The sequence below is a fragment of the Equus caballus genome, chromosome 21, assembly GCF_041296265.1.
Source record: "Equus caballus isolate H_3958 breed thoroughbred chromosome 21, TB-T2T, whole genome shotgun sequence".
Lineage (NCBI taxonomy): Eukaryota > Metazoa > Chordata > Mammalia > Perissodactyla > Equidae > Equus > Equus caballus.
In genome coordinates this window covers 61024606-61042937 of record NC_091704.1, presented here as the reverse complement: position 1 = coordinate 61042937, position 18332 = coordinate 61024606, and the positions used below count along the sequence as shown (strand labels likewise).

At 41.5% G+C, this 18332-nt stretch overlaps 1 protein-coding gene across 2 annotated transcripts in view; it reads right to left on the bottom strand.

Annotated features, from left to right (window-relative positions):
• DNAH5 (dynein axonemal heavy chain 5) overlaps positions 1–18332 on the bottom strand; it is a 267250-nt gene that overhangs the window by 205572 nt on the left and 43346 nt on the right. Inside the window, exons 1-2 of one of the 2 annotated variants that reach the window (XM_023625834.2) lie at positions 14742–15056; positions 3214–3348 (exon numbers count right to left, since the gene is read on the bottom strand). In XM_023625834.2, the coding sequence (XP_023481602.2) occupies positions 3214–3348; positions 14742–14798 (192 nt within the window). In that variant the 5' untranslated portion in view covers positions 14799–15056. Of the gene's footprint in view, positions 1–3213; positions 3349–14741; positions 15057–18332 lie in introns of those variants that run through there. The other variant, XM_023625835.2, reaches the window with a different exon arrangement.

Here is an 18332-nt window from a genome sequence, read left to right as displayed (position 1 = left end):
CAGTAACATTGGATTATGACAATATATAGCTTTCAGATGTACATCGTAATATATTTCGAATTCTGTGTAGATTACATCATGTTCACCACCCAAAAACTGATTATAGTCCATCCCCTCACATATGAGCCTAATCACTCCTTTTTCCCTCTCCCTTCCTTCCCCCATGGTAACCACCAATCCAGTCTCCATTGCTAAGTGTTTGTTTTTCGTTGTTTTTATCTGCTACTTATCAGTGAGATCGTACGGTATTTGACTTTCTCCCACTGCTGGTGGGAGTGAAAACTGGTGCAGCCACTATGGAAAGCAGTATGGAGTATCCTCAGAAAATTAAGAATAGATCTACCATATGATCCAGCTATCCCACTGCTGGGTATTTATCCAAAGAACTTGAAAGTGCAAAGGCATAAAGATACTGACACCCCTATGTTCATTGCAGCATTATTCACAATAGCTAAGACTTGGAAGCAACCTAGGTGCCCATCAAGGAACGAATGGATAAAGAAGATGTGATATTTATACACAATGGAGTACTACTCAGCCATGAGAAATGATGAAATCCGGCCATTTGTGACAACATGGATGGTCCTTGAGGGTCTTATGTTGAATGAAATAGTACAGTTTGGAATTCAAATGAGAAGAAAAACTATAAAATCTACACACCCATTAGGATAGCTACTATCAAAAAAACAGAAAACAACAAATGTTGGCAAGGATGTGGAGAAATTGGAACCCTTGTATACTATTGGTGGGAATGTAAAATGGTGAGGCTACTGTGAAAAACAGTATGGCAGTTCCTCAAAAAATTAAAAACAGAATTACTATATGATTCAGCAATTCCTTTTCTGAGTATACCCGAAAGAATTGAAAGCAGGATCTCGAAGAGATATTTGCACACTCATGTTCATAGCCGCATTATTCACAGTAACCAAAAGGGGGAAGCAACCCAACTGCTTACTGACAGATGAATGGATACGCAAAATGCACTATATACATATGATGGAATATTATTTAGCCTTAAAAAGGAGGGAAATTCTGACACATGTTACAATATGAATGAAACTTGAGGACACTTTGTTAAGTGAAATAAGCCATCACAAAAAGACAAATACTGTATGACTCCACTTGTAGGCTATATCTAAAGCAGGCAAATTCGTAGAGACAGAAAGTAGAAGGGTGGTTTCCAGGGGGCAGCGGAAGGAGGAGAGGGGGTTGTTGTTTAGTGGCATAGAGTTGCAGTTTTGCTAGATGAAAAGAGTTCTGAAGATTGCTTGCACAACAATGTCAGTGTACTTAACACTACTGAACTGTACACTTAGAAAATGTTGAAGATTGTAAATTTCATGTTGTATTTTACCACAATTTAAGATAAAAATTTTTTAAAGGATAAAATCTAGCTGAAATTTAAGTTTGAAAATGAGCCTCCTTCAATTTCTACCATGTTATAAATAAAACCATCATGTATAAGGAAAAGCAAGTTGCTCTGTTTTCCTTGTCACATTTCCTTGGTTGAGGATGCCATGAGGATGAGCAGGATGGAGTCACTGAGATTAACTTCCAAGTAAAGAATGTGGTAAAGAAGATACTTCCACCAGGGCCAGTATTGAAAGTCCTACCTCCCTAGCCTTGCTTCTGAGCCTGAGCTAGCATGCTGCCTTTACCCCTCCAGGTTCTGACACTTCTGGGTCCTGAATATGATATGGCAGTTTGACTTGGGCTTCCTACAGTTCAGAACTTTTACTCATTTATTCCACCTGTATTATCCCAAATCCAGATGTCTGAATTGGGAAGCAGGGTGTGTAACCTTCTCTCCCTCTATGCCTAATTTTTGAGGAATAACATTATCTACCTCCTGGTATTATGAAGACTAAATGGTATATAAGATGAAAATCACTTAGAACAGAGACTGACACATGGTAAATATGCAATAAATGTTAGCTGTGATGAAGAGGAAAAAGAGGAAGAAAAGGACATTTCTTCAACTCCTGATTGATTCATCCTGTAGTTTAACCATTTGAGTGTTGTCCACCCTTAATTGTTCCACTGCTTCCTATTAACCCCACCAGAGTGGCACAGTAGGAAGGTACAAAGCCAGTTGAATGCTGGAGCTGGCTCATACTGGCTCACGGCAGCCAACTGATCACAACAGTTCCCAACTTAGCATTTAGTAACACCATGTTGGTAGGTTGGAATCAGCCATGGTTGGGGCCATGGAAATCAGCAAATACTCAAAATAGTGCCTCCCTCCACCCTCTTTCCCAAAGCTGGTTGTTAAACATTTACAAGCCTACTACTGAAAAGCATTATCAACAGTGTGACATCCCTGACAACAAAAAGGGCTTCCTTGTTTGCTTTCTTTTTTCTTTTTCCTGAGGAAGATTCACCCCGAGCTAACAGCCATTGCCAATCTTCCTCTTTTTGCTTGAGGAAGATTGACCCTAAGCTAACATTTGTGCCAATCATCCACTATTTTGAACGTGGGTCACTGCCACAGCATGGCCACCAATGAGTGGAGTAGGTCTGCTCTTGAGAACCCAACCCTGGCCACCAAAGGAGAGAGTGCTGAACTTAACCACTAGGCCACGGGGCTGAGCCCACTTTCTCTCTTTTTAAATGTAAAAAAACTTCAGGAGTGATCACAGGCGTCCTGGGAGGCCTTCCTTACAGCCCCAGGAAATTATATCTTCCCCGAGTTTTGTCTTCCCCATCCATGGTCAAATCACCAAGCAAATTATATCCCAGGTTTTAGAGGGAAATCATGGCAGAAAATGGAAATCAAGGTCAGGAAGAAAAAGAAACAAGATTCAGCTGCCAAACCAAAGTCAAATCCAGGAAACTACGGCACAATTCAATCTCCCAGATTAGAACAGGATAAACGCCAAAAAAGATAAATTAGTAGCTGAGAGGAGATTCTGTTCTGCAACCTCTGGTTCCAAAATGGTACCTCAGCCGGGCTTCACTGGATATAGAGAGATGCAGACATCATGGTCAGAATCGTGGAACTCAAATGACAATTATAAGTTCCCATTCAACATGGAGAGCTGGAGAGCCCTAAGCTTATCCTGCCATCACTTTTACAGAGTCAGAATGGAGTCCTGTCCATGTCAAAACAGATGCCCTCCTCTGAGGCTCAGCATGGATCCTGACATAGGACAGTGTCAACAGACCCTCTGCGCCCTCTGTAATCAAGTCAGTGAGAACTCAAATGCATCGCACCTGATTCCCCTCGAGAATGGCATCTTCCACTTCAGTTTTGTTCAGGTCCACGCAGGAAGCTACAATGGCAAACAGGTAGTCATGCCGACCATCCAAACGTGCCCGCTTGGCTTCCTTCTCTTCCTTCAGTCGTTGCTACAAGAAAGGAACAAAAATCTTATGTAGTAACTGCTGTTCTCAAATGGATTCATTTTGTAATAACTTCATACTAGTGTTGCTTTCTCAAGTCTTGAGTGTTCAGATAAGAGATAGTGAAACGGTACCAGTTCTTTTTGTACTATCTTCTATTTTTAGAGAGAATGTTATTTCTATTATGAAAATAAGATGTGCTCATTGTTCTGAAATTAAATAATACAGATAAGCCAAAAGAATAAATAAAAATCATCTGCCACCCAGAAAGTATTACTGCTAATATTTTGTTCTAAATCTTTACAGACTTATTTCTATGCATACATAAGCATTCAATATACACACAAGAAAAGAGATACCACTTTGTAAACATTCCCTAAGCTACTAAAGTAATATTCTTATACACTATCTCCTATCTTTATTGTTTATCTACAAGTTCATATCTGGTCTTGAAACTAATTTCTGAATACCATTGCTTACTTTTTAACTGTTGATTGTTAATTACAATAATGAGGCAATGTAAACAAGGTTGGCAGTTTGAAGCATATCTTTCCATATGCGCAATGCTCAAACATATACAAACGTATAGAGATGTGTGTCTTCTTTATATCATACCATAAAAATTTTTTCGTGCATTTTTCCCTTAATTATACATCACAGACTTCTTTCTGGTTTAATTCAGACTATTCCAACCTATATGATAGCTGAAAAATATTTAACAACATGGATTCACCATAATTTATTCAACCATTATACCATTGGTAAATATGCAACTTCCAATTCATTTCTTGAATTAAGTGCAGTATCTTTAACACCAAGTAGCTCCTACTTGGAAGAGGAGAAGTGGTCCCCCTGGATGCCTTCTTTTATTTAACAAACAGTTATTAAACCCCAAACCTGTACAAGCACTGTAGAGGCAAAGGCAATCCAGTGACCTCAAAAAAGTTCCCAGTCTGGTTGGCAGGCCATAAGCAGAAAAAGCAAATACAACAGGAGGGCATTATGGTTGTTACAGGGGAATGAGACATAGGCAGGGGCATTTATGGGTCTTCAGAGAAGGAACAAAAAGGAGGAGCCCCCACTCTAGCCTGGGGCTGAGGAATAGGAGGGAGCGATACAGGAAAACTTGCAGGAAGAGGTGGCTTGAGCCTAGAGTTGAAGGAGAGATGGCCACACTCCCTGCCATAGGGGCATTTCTGCACATGTAAAGGTCAAGAGGCATAAGAAAGCACAGCACATTCTGGAAACCACAGGGCAGGCAGGATGGCTGAACTAAAAAGGACTAGAAAGATACAATGGGAAATGAGAAAGAAATCCAATCATAAAATATCTTGTGGACCACATTAGAAAGTTTAAACATTATCTGAAGTCCATGGCGGATCCCTGATGAGTTTCAAATCAGGAGAGATGTTTAGCTGTCTGTGCTACATCAAAAAATCAGTACTTCTGACAGCACTGTGCAAAGTGGGTTGGAGTGATGTGAGCCTGGAGGGAGGAAGGCCAATCAGGTGGATCATGGTGGCATTCCTAGAGCCTGAGAGAGACAGACCACTGGGAATGTGGATCTGGAGCTCAAGGAGAAATTGCACTGCAGATACAGATAGAGACAGAGGTTCTCAACTTAGCACAATTGGCATTATGGGCCAGATCATTCTTGCTGTGAGGGGCAGTCCTACGTACTGGAGGTAGTTAGCAGCAGCTTTGGTTTCTACCTTCTAGACGCCAGTAGCTCCCCAAGACTGAGTTTTGAAAATGAAAAATGTCTCCAGACATTACCAAACATCCCCTGTAGGGCAAAATCACCCCCCACTGAGAACTATTGTTATGATATAAAATAGATATGCTGGAAATAAGCACAGACATGGACAGCCAAGATAAAAACTCCAATGTAAATGGTATCTTTTGGGGTTGTGCAGGTGGTATATGCATACTAGTTATTCAATAAATATTTGTCAAATGAATGAATAAATCAAAGTTTAAACCATGAGGGTGGATATGACTTTCTAAGAAAGAAATGGAAAATGAAAAGACAAGAAGGTAAAGAACCTTGGGGAACACTAACATGCCAGGAATAGGGAGGGAAAGAAGAACAAATGGAGAAGGCTGAAGATAAGCAGGCAGAGGGATAGAAAGGGAACCAGGAGGCAGCAGCACCAGTAACCATGGAGAATGGCCAATAGTTCTAATGTTATGGAGGATTGGTTGAGTCAAGTAGGATATCCTTAGCAACTGTGTTTACAAGATGGCTGCAGCATCCCACAGCTCTTTTGCAATGTGATCATGCCACCAACCCATCAAGGGATTAACTCTATTTCCCTTCCTCTTGAGTTTTATTGGCTCTGTGACCAGTTTTGATCAAAAGAATGAGGAGAGAAGTGAGACTGTAAAACTCCTCAGGCTAGTCCTTAAGACACCTTTGTCTTCTGCCTTTGCACTTGGGAATGCCCCCTTGGAACCCAGCCACCAGGCTGTGAGAAGTCCAAGCCACAGTGCGAGACCACACAGCGAACAACCAAGGCATTCTGGTCAACAGGCCCAGCCAACCTCCTGGCTGACACCCCCACACCAACTCTCAAGCTGTCTTGGACATTCCAACCTAGTGAAGCCTACAGATGACCGTAACCCAGCCAATGCCATGTGAAACAGAAGAACTACCTGGCTGAGCCCAGTCACCCACCCAAGAGAGAGCATAGACAGTTGTTGCTGCTGTAAGCAATCAAGTTCTGGTATGGTTTGTTATGCAGCAGAGATAGAGTAATCCTCATGAGAATAATTTCATTGGTTGGACAGAAAGCAAATGAATGTAGATTTGAGAAAAAGAGGATTGGGAAAAGAGAAATACAAAGATATTGAATATAAAATACCCTTTCCAGAAACATGACTATAAAGGAAAGAGGTGTGGTACTAGTAGATAGAGAGGAATTTAGAGTCAGAGGAGAATTTTTTAAGATACAAAAGACTTAAGAAAAAGTAGAAAGGAAAAAGTTAGAGATTTCAAAGTGATTGAAAGGCCATCACCAGACCTATGCAATTTACACACATTTTTCTGAGCCTGAAAGGACTACTTGAGAGAAGAATGAATTGGGGGTACGGATGGAGGGGGCATTTAAGTTTAAAAAAATAAACAATTTACCTATATTCTTGCCATTTCTCTAAAAAGGAACTGACACAGGTCCTGACACAAAGTATATAGTCCAGAAACGTCACATAGAAGTAAATTTAAATCTCTTTTCAAATGTGGCTAAAATCAGGAAGATCTCCTGTTGTTTTGACTGTTTTCTACCTTCTTAGCAGGGAGGAATAAAAGGCTTTTCTCAAGTGACCTCTCTGAGTTTGTACTAAATGTCTTCAGCAGCTTGAGAACACGATAGGCAACCGGGGGTGCCAGGAACTGAGCAACAAAACAATGAGATGGCAAATGCTGGGTGGCCAAGAAGAAAGAGAAGAAACAGAAAGCCCCAAGAGTCAGGACGTAAAGCAACCGAAGGCTTGCAAAGAATACAGACGCTTAAATAAGATTCTGCCATGGCAACACATTACTCCATGACCTGATTTTATAAGATTCCAAAGGAAAAGAAGATACATATATTTTTTAAAATATATATATTTATATACTCTAATGTAGGAAAGGAGAGATTGGTCCCTAAAACAGAACACTAATTATTCTATTTTTATTTCAATATCCCAGAGGAAAAACACTTCCAAAAGCAGCTTATGTATACAAAGCAAATCATCAATGTGTGTTTACAGTAAATGCCTTCAGAGCTGTATTAAAAAGCACATTCAGCATTGAATATGTTCTTACATAAACTGTTCTATCTCCTAATGGCAAGTAATATGAAGTAAACCCCAGTGCCATGCAGACAAAAGACCACAATGTTTATCAATCTCAACTTTCATTGCCTTGTACTAAGGTATCCTGGTACAATAAGGGACTTTTTTTTAGCACAAAAAGTTAACAACGCCAAACAAATATTTAGTGATCCGGTCAGTGCATTGTCAGTCCATAAACTTAAACCCACAGCTTTCTGGCTGCTAAGGAACTGCAGCCACAAGCAGTCAGATGACTAGCCGTCCAGAGGTGGCTCGTCCTGCTGGCCTTTGAAATGTTTAGAACACTTGGAGAATGAGGGCAGGGTGACAGCAACAAGGAAATTATAGAATTTTTTTAAGTCACATTAAAACTGTTTGGCGCTGCATGAGCAAGCACCAGCTGACAGGAGTGGGGAGGATGGCCAGAAACCTATTCACGGTCCAAAGGAATCGAGAACAGTATTAAACTCTTTCTGCAATTTGGTGACAGGGTATATTACTACCACCTTGGAATGCGAGAGTGATAGACGTGCTACCTCACGAGAAACAAGCGCAGCTTTCAAGGCCGGGCAACAATCAAGCCCTGGTGTCAGAGTGGGGTCATAGGTTCTGGTCCTAATCTGCCACTAATTGCAAGACTTTGCATCTGTCATTTAATCTCTCCAGGCTTCAGTTTCCACAACTCCAAAATCAAAGTGTTGGACTAAGTGACAGCTAAGCTCCATTCCTTCTCTAACATTTGGGCTGCTTCTCATTGGTTCAAAAGTTAAAACAGACCAGAGACTTGAGATTTTAAAATACAAATCTCAGTGAAGACCCAATGTCACATACTTTCATGAGGAAGCTCTGTGAGTTTTTCTCATGACAAACCCACCCATCCAATTTTTTTGATATACTAACCTTTGCCTTTCACTCTGTAGAACCCAAGCCCAGGTCTACACGGTTGGGTATAAACTGTGTACGAACTACACACATTTCATTTTGGTTCTAGGTTGATAATCCCCAACTACGTGAGAGACCTTACCCTTGCCTGTAAAATGGAGAGAAAAGTCCAAACTCAAAAGGTATTTGTGAAGACTAAATTGGGTGCAGTCTTGAGACAATACTAATCAGCACTTGAATTTAAATGGCATGGCCAAGGCTTTGACCTTGGACATCAAAATTTAGATGAAGCAAAACCTTTTTAGCACGATTTCTTAATTGTACAAATGTTTAAGCTCCCTCTACCCTTAGAAAGCCCTGTTGGCAACTTTGTCTCTGATCTAGGCCCACCCCATTGATGCCACTGGCAGCCAGAAGTGGAGGATGGAGCTGTCAGGTCTAGGAGCCCCTTTGTGGCTGAGCAGAGACAATCTCTTCCCCAACCCTCCTAAAGGTGTTAGGGGGCATTTTGCTCTGTTTCTCCTGGTTACATTGCTAGCTATGGATCTGCTAGTCATCATTTACTTACTGTGTTTAGGTTTCATTGTCACAAAAGCCCTGCAAAGCAGACATTATCATCTCCACATCAGGAAATCAAGACTATGAACTATTAACAATTTTCCCAAGAGCACACAGCCAAGTAAGTGGCAGGGCTGGGGATCAAGCCCTGGGGTGTCTGGAGGGCCAAGACAGGATGCAGGGTGTCCCAGGCAACTAAAAAGTTTGCGTCCATTCAAGTTGATATTCCATAAACATATTTTCTTTTTTTTTAGTGCCATTTTCACCACATCATATCGAGGGCACAGAATATCAAGATTTATCACTTTTTTTTTTTGGTGAGGAGATAGGCCCTGAGCTAACATCTGCTGCCAATCTTCCTCTTTTTTTTCTTCCCAAAGCCCCAGTGCATAGTTGTATATCCTAGCTGTAGGTCATTCTAGTTCCTTCATGCGGGATGCCACCATACCATGGCCTGACGAACAGTGCATAGGTCCACGCCCAAGATCCCAACTGGCGAACCCCAGGCCAGCAAAGTGGAGCACACAAACTTAACCACTTGGCCATGGGGCCAGTCCCAACATGTTTTCTTTAAATTTCCACTCAAGGGTTATCTAGGGCACTCTAGACCCCGTATACGTTTCATGAGTTATAGTGGGTAGAGACCAGAGTTAAGGTACTACCATTTTCAGAGTTATATCAGTGATATTTTAGGGCCAGGATGGACTGCTGCTTCCAACTGGCACACCCTGTGTCCAGCTTTCCCACCACACTCTTGTGTCTCAGTGAATGGCAACTCTCCACCCCACCCTTGACTCCTAAAAGTGCCTGGGAGGTGAGCTCCCTGCTTGGGCAGCTGGTAGATTGGGCTCCGTGCGTCCCCGGCCCATGGCTGCTTCCTCCTGAACAGCTTCACTTTTATCTACTTCATACTGAATACATTAGATCCTCATACGAGGCCTTTGAACAGCAAAGTGAGAGGGGCAAGGAATGGGTTCTTCAGCCAAAAAAATATTTCTTTGCTTAAAAAAATCAGTTTTTCTAGGCAACACAATTAGCCTTATTGCATTTCTGAATCTGAGAAAGAAAAAGAAATCAGTTTTAATGAGGGTCTGTTGCATATTTTTCAATGAATATATTTATACTTATTTGATGTGGGTGTTTTGTTCTTTTATGTATATGTATGCATATAGCAGTGTAACAAACAGTTAAGTAGAAGACAGTATAACATTGATTAAAATCCCCACCAGAGATAACGGTGAATAATGTGGAGTCTATGAATTACAGTTGAAACTCCTTATCTTAAATCACCAAAGTAAATACCTCTGAGACTGATTTCGATTTGGTTCCCAACATCAATCTCAAGTCCACAGATAATTAATCACTCAAGGAAACATGTAGCGAAAGAGGCCAAGGACAGTGTTTGATCATTTTAGGCCAGCTAACTTCACTCTATTCCATTTCCCCCAACTGTGGATGAATCTGGGCAAATTCAGGAGCAGAAAGGAAAACTACTCAAAGTATATGCCCAGCTGAAATGCCTGGTTACTTGTAAAATTTGTATTTCTTTTCTTTTTTAAAGGAGGATATCCAAATGGCCCAGGCTGGTTCAGCTCACCTATCTGCCCTATACCTAACCTGATCCTTCTTACCACCTGAGCAGTCAAATAAGATAAATATCAACTGAATCTCACCATTCCTACAAGAGTGTCAGCTCCACAGTGAGCGATATTTTCTACTTGGATTTTTGCAATACCCCACGGCCCGGAACAGTGCCTGGCAGAGAGGAGAGTCTCAACTGATACCTGATCAGTGGATAAATTAACCAAGTTAATCATTTCACAAGTCACTCTCAAGTAATTAAGGGCTGGAACAAATTATTCTGGTTCAATGTGAGTCCATGATTGCAGGCTCAGAGTTCAGTCAATAAGCTCCCAGATCTTCGATGCTGTTGTGACTTGAGCATAAAGCACTGCATGAAATTCTACAGTTAGTATGGGTCATAGCTCTCCCTCAAATTACAGCAAATATACCTAACCTCACTTAGCCTACATCCCATTTAAACACGTCGAATTACAGAAACTGAGAGAAGCAATTTCTCCTACTCATTTCCATGTAGAGCCCTCTCTACAAACTTAACCCAATTTCCATGTCTTCCAACGAAGAAAAACCTCCGTCCTCGTCTTCCAGCATCTTCATTTTAACCCACAGGGCCCTATTTCCTCTCTGAGAGAGGCTGCCGCGTGATGCTTCCTGGACCATCCAAACCCGCTCTTAATTGGCTGGGAGAACCACAATTCAGCAACTCTCAACTCCTAACTGTACTTTTCACGTCTCGCCTCTTAGTCCTCTTTCATTTCGTTTCTCCAGGTGAAGGGCCACAGCTGCAGAGGAAGTGTTGCGCGTCTCCCCACATTAAGAGCACTTCAGCAAAGTGGTTTCTGGAGGGAAAAGACACTCCACGCTGGCTGATCCACTCACAGCAGGTGCTACAGTGAAGCCCTCCTTTATTTGACAAGAGCTGCACTCTCCCTCCATTGCTAAGAGATAGCACTTAAACAGCGAAGGTCCCATCCATTTTCTTGTGTCAGAAAAGTAAGTTCTGGAATCTTGTCTCTTTTCGCTGGAGTTTTCAGGGCCTCTAAATCTCCCCATTGACTAACTCCCTTATCTGTCGTTCTTTCCAAGCAAATAAAAGGTCCCCTCTTTAGCTTTTACCACATGGGATTTTTTCAGCCAAGCCGCCCCAAAACCTGTTCTAGGGGTATCCCCATCACCACAGCCTCCTCTCCCCACAAGATCCATCATCCAAATTCTAACTTGTCATTTTCTGCACACCAAATTTCCGCTCCTGGTCAAGATTTATCAGGCCTTCACAGGGGCATATATTCTATCTTCCCGCAACCCCACAGTGGTTTTACTCCAAAATCAGGAATACCTCTCTCACAGAATTCCAAGAGTTCCCTCTGGCAGCAGGGGCCATATAATTCAAGTGGCTTTCACCCATAGGCTGACAAAATATAATATGCCACTTCACTTTATATATGACTCAGGGGTGAAATTTCCAAACTACCCCTATTTATCAAAATAAACCAAAATGCTTAAAGCTGGCTGTTCATTAGAATCACCTGGGAGCCTTGAAATACTGATGCCTGGGCCTCCCACCCCCAAGAAACACTGACTTCCCTTGTCCTGAGTGGGCCCTTGGTGTTGGTATTTCTCAAAAGCCCGCCTGGGGATTCTAACATGCAGCCCAGCAAGCACACTTCTCCAAAGGAAATCATTTTATGAATTGATCATGATCGATTCATTCTACCAGGTTCTCACTTGAGGTAGGAACTTAATAGAGAAAGTCCAGGGGCATAAATTTTGGGTCCCTCCAACTCTAGATCTCTTTTTTTTTTTTCGTTCCTAGAGTTGTGGAAAAATTGATAGAACAAGTTTCGTCTCTAAACTCCATGAGATTGAGACGTACTCTACCCTGACATTTCGTGGGGCACAGAGTCTGGCACAAAGTAGGCATTTAATGGATATTTGTGGAATGGGTGAATTTTACACTTAGAGTTACATTCCCCGGGGTCTAGCTATGACATGATTACCACATGGGTATCTTGGGCATTATCTCATTCAGGCTCAAGAGTATTCACCTGGGTATTAACAAGCAGCATCTGTACCCTCCCCGCTCACTAGCTAAATCCTAGAGCCGTTGACCTCCTGAAGCTCCAAGGAAACTCTTTTGCCCTGTATATTTGAAATCTCTTTGCTGAGCCAAACAAGCCCAGACCTGATTAACACAGGATACTGAAACCGGTTTGGCTATTTTGCCAGAGAATAGCAAAACTGACATCCTTTCAGCTTTCAAACGCTCTCTGAAAGCAAAGTTTCTTTTCTGCCTTGGCTTCTACTGTGCACTCCCACGGGGGCACTGGCCGCCTCCCTGCAGAGTTGCTCAGCAGAGGAAGGAGCTGAGCCTCCCCAGAGCAGCATGCCCTCTCTGTCCCCCCACAGTCTCTACTCCCACGCAAATCCCTGTTTAGAGAAACCCAGCAACCTGAAACTCGATGAGCAGCAGTATTCCCCAGCAGAAATAAACACAGCGTAAAACAGAACACCACACATCCCCACAGCAGGGGGAGTACTTTCCTTCATTTTAAAACCAGCTCTGCAAGTAGATGAATTTAAGTCGAGGGCTGTCATAAATGTTGCAAGTTGTTTTTTTTCTGGAAGTCAACAAAGTCAACCAACAAAATTATACATTTCGGTTTAATTTTAGGGAAAGAAAGAATAACAGAATCCACAAGTCTGGAATTCGTGTCCATTGTACACTTGTAACTTGGTACTAAGCATTCTTTATGAGAAAAGCATAAAGAAGGCAGATATCATATCTGGACCATATTTTTGCAAATAAGTGAGTGAATATAAACAGAATTATTTCAAGTTTTTTCATTGAAAAGCATTTGTGGTTATTATACAGGAAAAAGGATATGTGGCTTGACTTTTCTAACGCCATAGAGCTTATGTTACGTTTGGTTGTTACTTGCACATATATTCTGGCTAAAGTGAGTCATTATATGACAATAACCTAGTTACAATATAGCACCATTAAAGTAATAGTTCCAGACCAAAATTAAATAAAAACAGATTTATACGTTAAGTAGTTTTGGAGTCTTTGCCATTGGTTATTTAGTTCACGACTTTATCATTTAACAAATTGTCATATCAGTGCACTAAATTGAAAACATGTAATTATTTACATAATATACTGCAACATGATTAACGTAATTCTGTTAATATCGTACTTCAGTGGTGTGAACAGAACCAGCGTCCTAAACATATCTTGAAACTTCCAAAAAACTTAGCTTACTCCCAAAAGGTAGCTCCTGCCAAGGAAGACTCTAATTCAATAATTATACTCAAGATTTTATCATTGATGTTAATGTTTTAGACTCAGTAGTAAAGGACAGGAAAAACATCCAGATGAGAAAATTTCAATTCATTCCATTTATTGCGCAAGCACAAATTGAGGGGTATTAGTATCAGGCTCCGCATTAATGAACAGCTGTATAAAAATGGAGAGAACATCACCCCTGTCCTTCAGGAACTCACAATCTAGGGAGGGAAAGAGACAGGTAGACAAACGTCATTTCACTACAGTGATGTGACAAGGGCTCCGCGGAAGTGAAGTACTGAGAGGGCAGAGGGAAAGAACTCTCACCTCCTCCTCAAAGTGTCGGGGAGGCTTCTCAGAGGAGGCGACGCTTGCACTTGGTCCTAAAGAATGAATAAGTGTTTGCAGGCAAACTAGTTCAAGGGCTTGGCTGGAAGATGTCAACCTTGGGAAGGATGCAGCAGAATCATGGGGCTCAGGGAAGTGGAGGGTGGCAGGTGGCAGAATGAATGCAGAAACATTCTAGAAATATGCATAGAAGATGCAGAGATAGCATTCCTGCTGTTTTGTCGGGGAAACAGGCTGCAAGGCTAGATGGAATCATCTGGGCTGTTGGGGATGCATAAAAGATACGGTGATCAAGCCCTGAGGAAGCATGGGTCAAAGTGGAGAAGGGAGTCCTAGAGAAACCTCCATTTTCTTCTGACATTAATCAGCAGGGGAAGAGGTTCCAAATGCTTGTCTCTGCACTTGCATAATAAAGAGCTGCTGAGCTGAGCCCAATGCTGGGGAAGCTCATTCCTCAGTGTGACTCCAAACCTACATCCTTGCATCTCACGGTCTGTGACCTCATTTCCAGGCATATAGAACAAGGGGGCGATTCCAAAGAGCCTAGAAAGCTCGCAGCCTAGATTCTGCCTTACCTGTCTGTCATAGCCAACAAAAGCTTATGAGTCTGAAAGAATGCGAAGTCCCAAAAGCACCTTGAATGTGTTTTTTTCCCTCAGGCAAGCATCGTCCCAGAAGATGTAGTGTGTACTTCTAAAAGTAGCTAGAGGTTAGGCAGCGAGGTACAGAAATGTCTAAAGACGCCAATCCTTTTTTATTTAATTTGAAATATCAACATGTAGCCTTATGCACTCTCCAAAAGTTAGGAGACGAATATATTTCTCATAAGTTCACCAGTGTGTAACTGAACTATTTTAGGTATTTTTCCACAGAGGTGTGAGAGATGATAGTCCCAGACCCACGTGCAATCTTACAGACGACAGATCCTTACCGTTAAAACGCGGGTGACGCTCTGCTTCCAGAGCTGTCTCCTAGCAGTCCTAAACATCACAGCAACCTGTTCAGCTGATGGACTCTTCCAGAACGATCTTCTAACTCCTGGGAGACCTACCCATCATCCAACAGGTTTTCAAATGAAGAGTCCTCTGGAGGACCAGAAGTTCACTTTTACATTTTTAATTTGCATGTATTATTCACCATGCACACAAAATGAAAATTAAAAGTGCACCTGTACTATTCAAGTTTTCCTTCTAGAGTCTCTCCCCTTGAGCCTCTCCTCTGTCCCAAAGCCTAGTGTTGTTAGGGTAATACTGTTTATATGCTATGCAGTTTAACCGTGCCTCTTAATCATGTTTATCAACCAATCCAAACATTTGAACTGCTCTGTCGCAACACTTCTGAGGTTCGTTTGATTCTCTACACCGCCCAACAATAAGGTGGGAGTCAATAGAGATATTTGAATAATTTCTTTGAACAGTGAGAAACGTTAAACCATATCAAAATAGAAAGCAGAGAAGCCACAGCTCTGAATAAATTGCTCTGAATAAAGACTGAAGAAATTCAGTCTCACTTTGTCTAAACAACTTTGCGTGCACAATTAACCACCAGCATTGTAGCTAATTGTGACTAATTGTCAGATAGGCTAATTGTGACCCAAAGGAGCCATTTTCTCCTCATAAAGAACAAGAAGCCTATTTCATATGCAAATAGCAAATGGTGTCCATAAATTACTTGTGCTCACACAGCTATACATACAAATAAACCAAGGTAATTTATTCTATGTGTCTAAACACCTTGATCATCCTTCCTGTGAAGACACGATGGGAAATCACAGCCAACGTGATCTGAGAGATCCAGTAGATATGATTTCTCTCTGCAAGACGAATAAAAGGTAGGACATTTAAGGTTGGGCTTGTTGAATCCAGGATTTAGTCCTTGGAATTCCAGTTTAGGAACTCAAATCCAATCAAGTCATCCAAGGATAATCAGGAAACAGGGACCTCGTCCTGCTAATATCCTGCTAATCAACCTCACAAGATGAACTTGAAAGCAAGGATGATAATTCGGTTTTAAGACACCTACTGCCAATCTGGTCTCTCAACTTGGGAGATTCGCCTGGTCAGTAGCCAACATTGGAGGGTGGCCTCCATATGTAGGGTTGATAAAGAGACAACATTTAGACCTGAGTATTATTTGGTAAGCAAACAACTAGAGCACAGGAAGGTAGAGTTTGTTTATGGGATATTTTTTAAATCAGCCTCCGGGTATTGGTAAGCGGCTGTTTTCTGTTCTAATTAGGAATGAAGACACTATCTAGACTGGAAGTCATTCCCCTCTGTGGGATGCTGAAACGTCACCAGCAAATAGCAGTATTTTCTCATCCTCCTGGCTCAGCATCTCAGTATCAGTCCTAAGAATCCTCTGTCAATACATGACCTCAGGACAGAGGTTACAATTCATTATATCACCGCCTATCTTTCATTAGTGACATTTAAATCGGTGCTTCCCTAATAGTATTTTAGGCACCATCCTCATTTCATCAGCAGCCCATTTACAACGTTATCTCTTGGGGAGAGTTACTTTCTGGGAAGATTTCCATAGATGGCTGATGGCATTCATTTTGAGTTTGGCAGGCATAACCATGGCTCTCTCGAGGCTTCACAGTAAACTGTAAAGTCTTCCAACCTCTGTGGCTGAATTTCAACCCCCTTTGGGCAAGGTAGAGATGGTAGGTATCTTAAGGTCTTCCCTTGAAGGTCCCAGACCACTGAGGGAGGCTTGCTGAGAAATGTCCTTTAGCAGCACAAACAAAGCCAAGCACAAGCCTGAATCTACACCCGCCCACCTGCACCCAATTCCCTGCCTGAAATAAAACTGATTTCTGGTCATTGGAGAGGAGCTAAACACAGCTCAGTGGGAGACTCCAGAGGGCTTTCCTACAAGTAGTTTCCACCAGGCAACAGCTTCTGCTGACGAGGCTCCTCCTACAGGAACTCTTAAGCTAAGTTCTCCAGGCCTGTCTGGATGGATCATGTACCCTTCTAGGCGGACAAAACTGGCCATACACAAATCTCAAGTCAGACAGAACAAGAAAACAAGAGTAGACAATGGGCTTCATGTAGGCAGGAGACTTCATCCAGAAATCCAAATACCTTCAGGCAAAGTTGAAAGTTCCACTTTCATTCATTCATTCCTTCATTGCACAAACGTTTGTGAGTGCCTTTTATGGGATCAGTCTCTGTACTATGTACTAAGCATAGAGCAGCTAATTAAAGCACACATTTAATCAAACACAAAAAACATTCATTGTGAGGGGCATAATTATTTTATGGAACACAAAGAGAAAAAGTAAAATGCTGTCTATTAAACTTAAATACAACATCAATGTTAAGATGAATTCTGAATGCACAGATGTTAAAATGTGAAAAATGTACGTCTCAGAAATAATGAAAAACCATGGTTCTTGCCTTCACTTGGGAAAGATATTAAACAAATAAGTATAAATAAATACACAATTATAAATAAAATATAATTACGAGTTGTGAAAATGCCATGAAAAAAGAAAAGAAGGTGCAAGCTTCACTTGGATCTGTGTTCTGAATTACTGCCATTTTAAACTTACATTCCAAAGTGTGAAATTTCCTAAACTCCTCCCTAAATTATGAAGTCACCTATTTTGGGCTTTGCAGCCCTGTATGTACAAACTGTGCCATGCAGCATAATAGGAAAGTGCAAGCAGTGGGGTCAGACAGACCTAGAATTAAACCCTAGCTCTGTCCTCTTCTAGCTCTGGGAGCTTTTGTCTCCTAAGTTGTACATTAGAAATAAACCCACCTGACTTGTGATGATTTAAATATATGTAAAACTCCTGGATCCTCACAGGCGCCTAACAAAAGATACAACTATATTTTTTATTTGCAAAAAAGTTTGACTACAGTTAATAACAATATCAAAGTAGGGAATAAATTTCCAAGGAACTTAACCTAACCCACAAATTCCAGTCTAGAGCTGTCTGGAAATTTTGCTCCTCATTTCTGAGTATGTCCCAAGGAAAAGAGCGGATCTAAGTTTTACCAGTTACCATCTACATATTTGTCATAGATTTCCATCTCTAAGAATGTCTTACTGAGGCTCAGCGGAATCAAACACATTCATCAGTTTAATGGCCTTGTAAACAATGATACAGGGACAGCATATAAAAATGGTAAATGAGTTCCATGGGATGAGAAAGCACCATATTTCATCCATTCTGAGTTGCACATTTTTTCCACTTTTTACCATGATGAAACTGCATGCATCTGATGTTCAACGTCCCCTTATAACTGCTGTTGGTCAGCAGCAATCATGACATAGTTGTCATTGCCAGAGTCTGTACAGACTCGATTGTCACTCCAGATGGCATGACAGGTCCCCTGCAGCACCTTGATATTACAGTCAACAAACCATTGAAGATCCATTTGAGAAAGGACTGTGTGTCCTGGTTGTTTTCTGAAAATCTTCCACTGACACCTTCTGGGAAGATCAAGAAAACACCAGCATCACAACTTATGGAATGAATGACAGTGGATGGAAAGAAAATCCC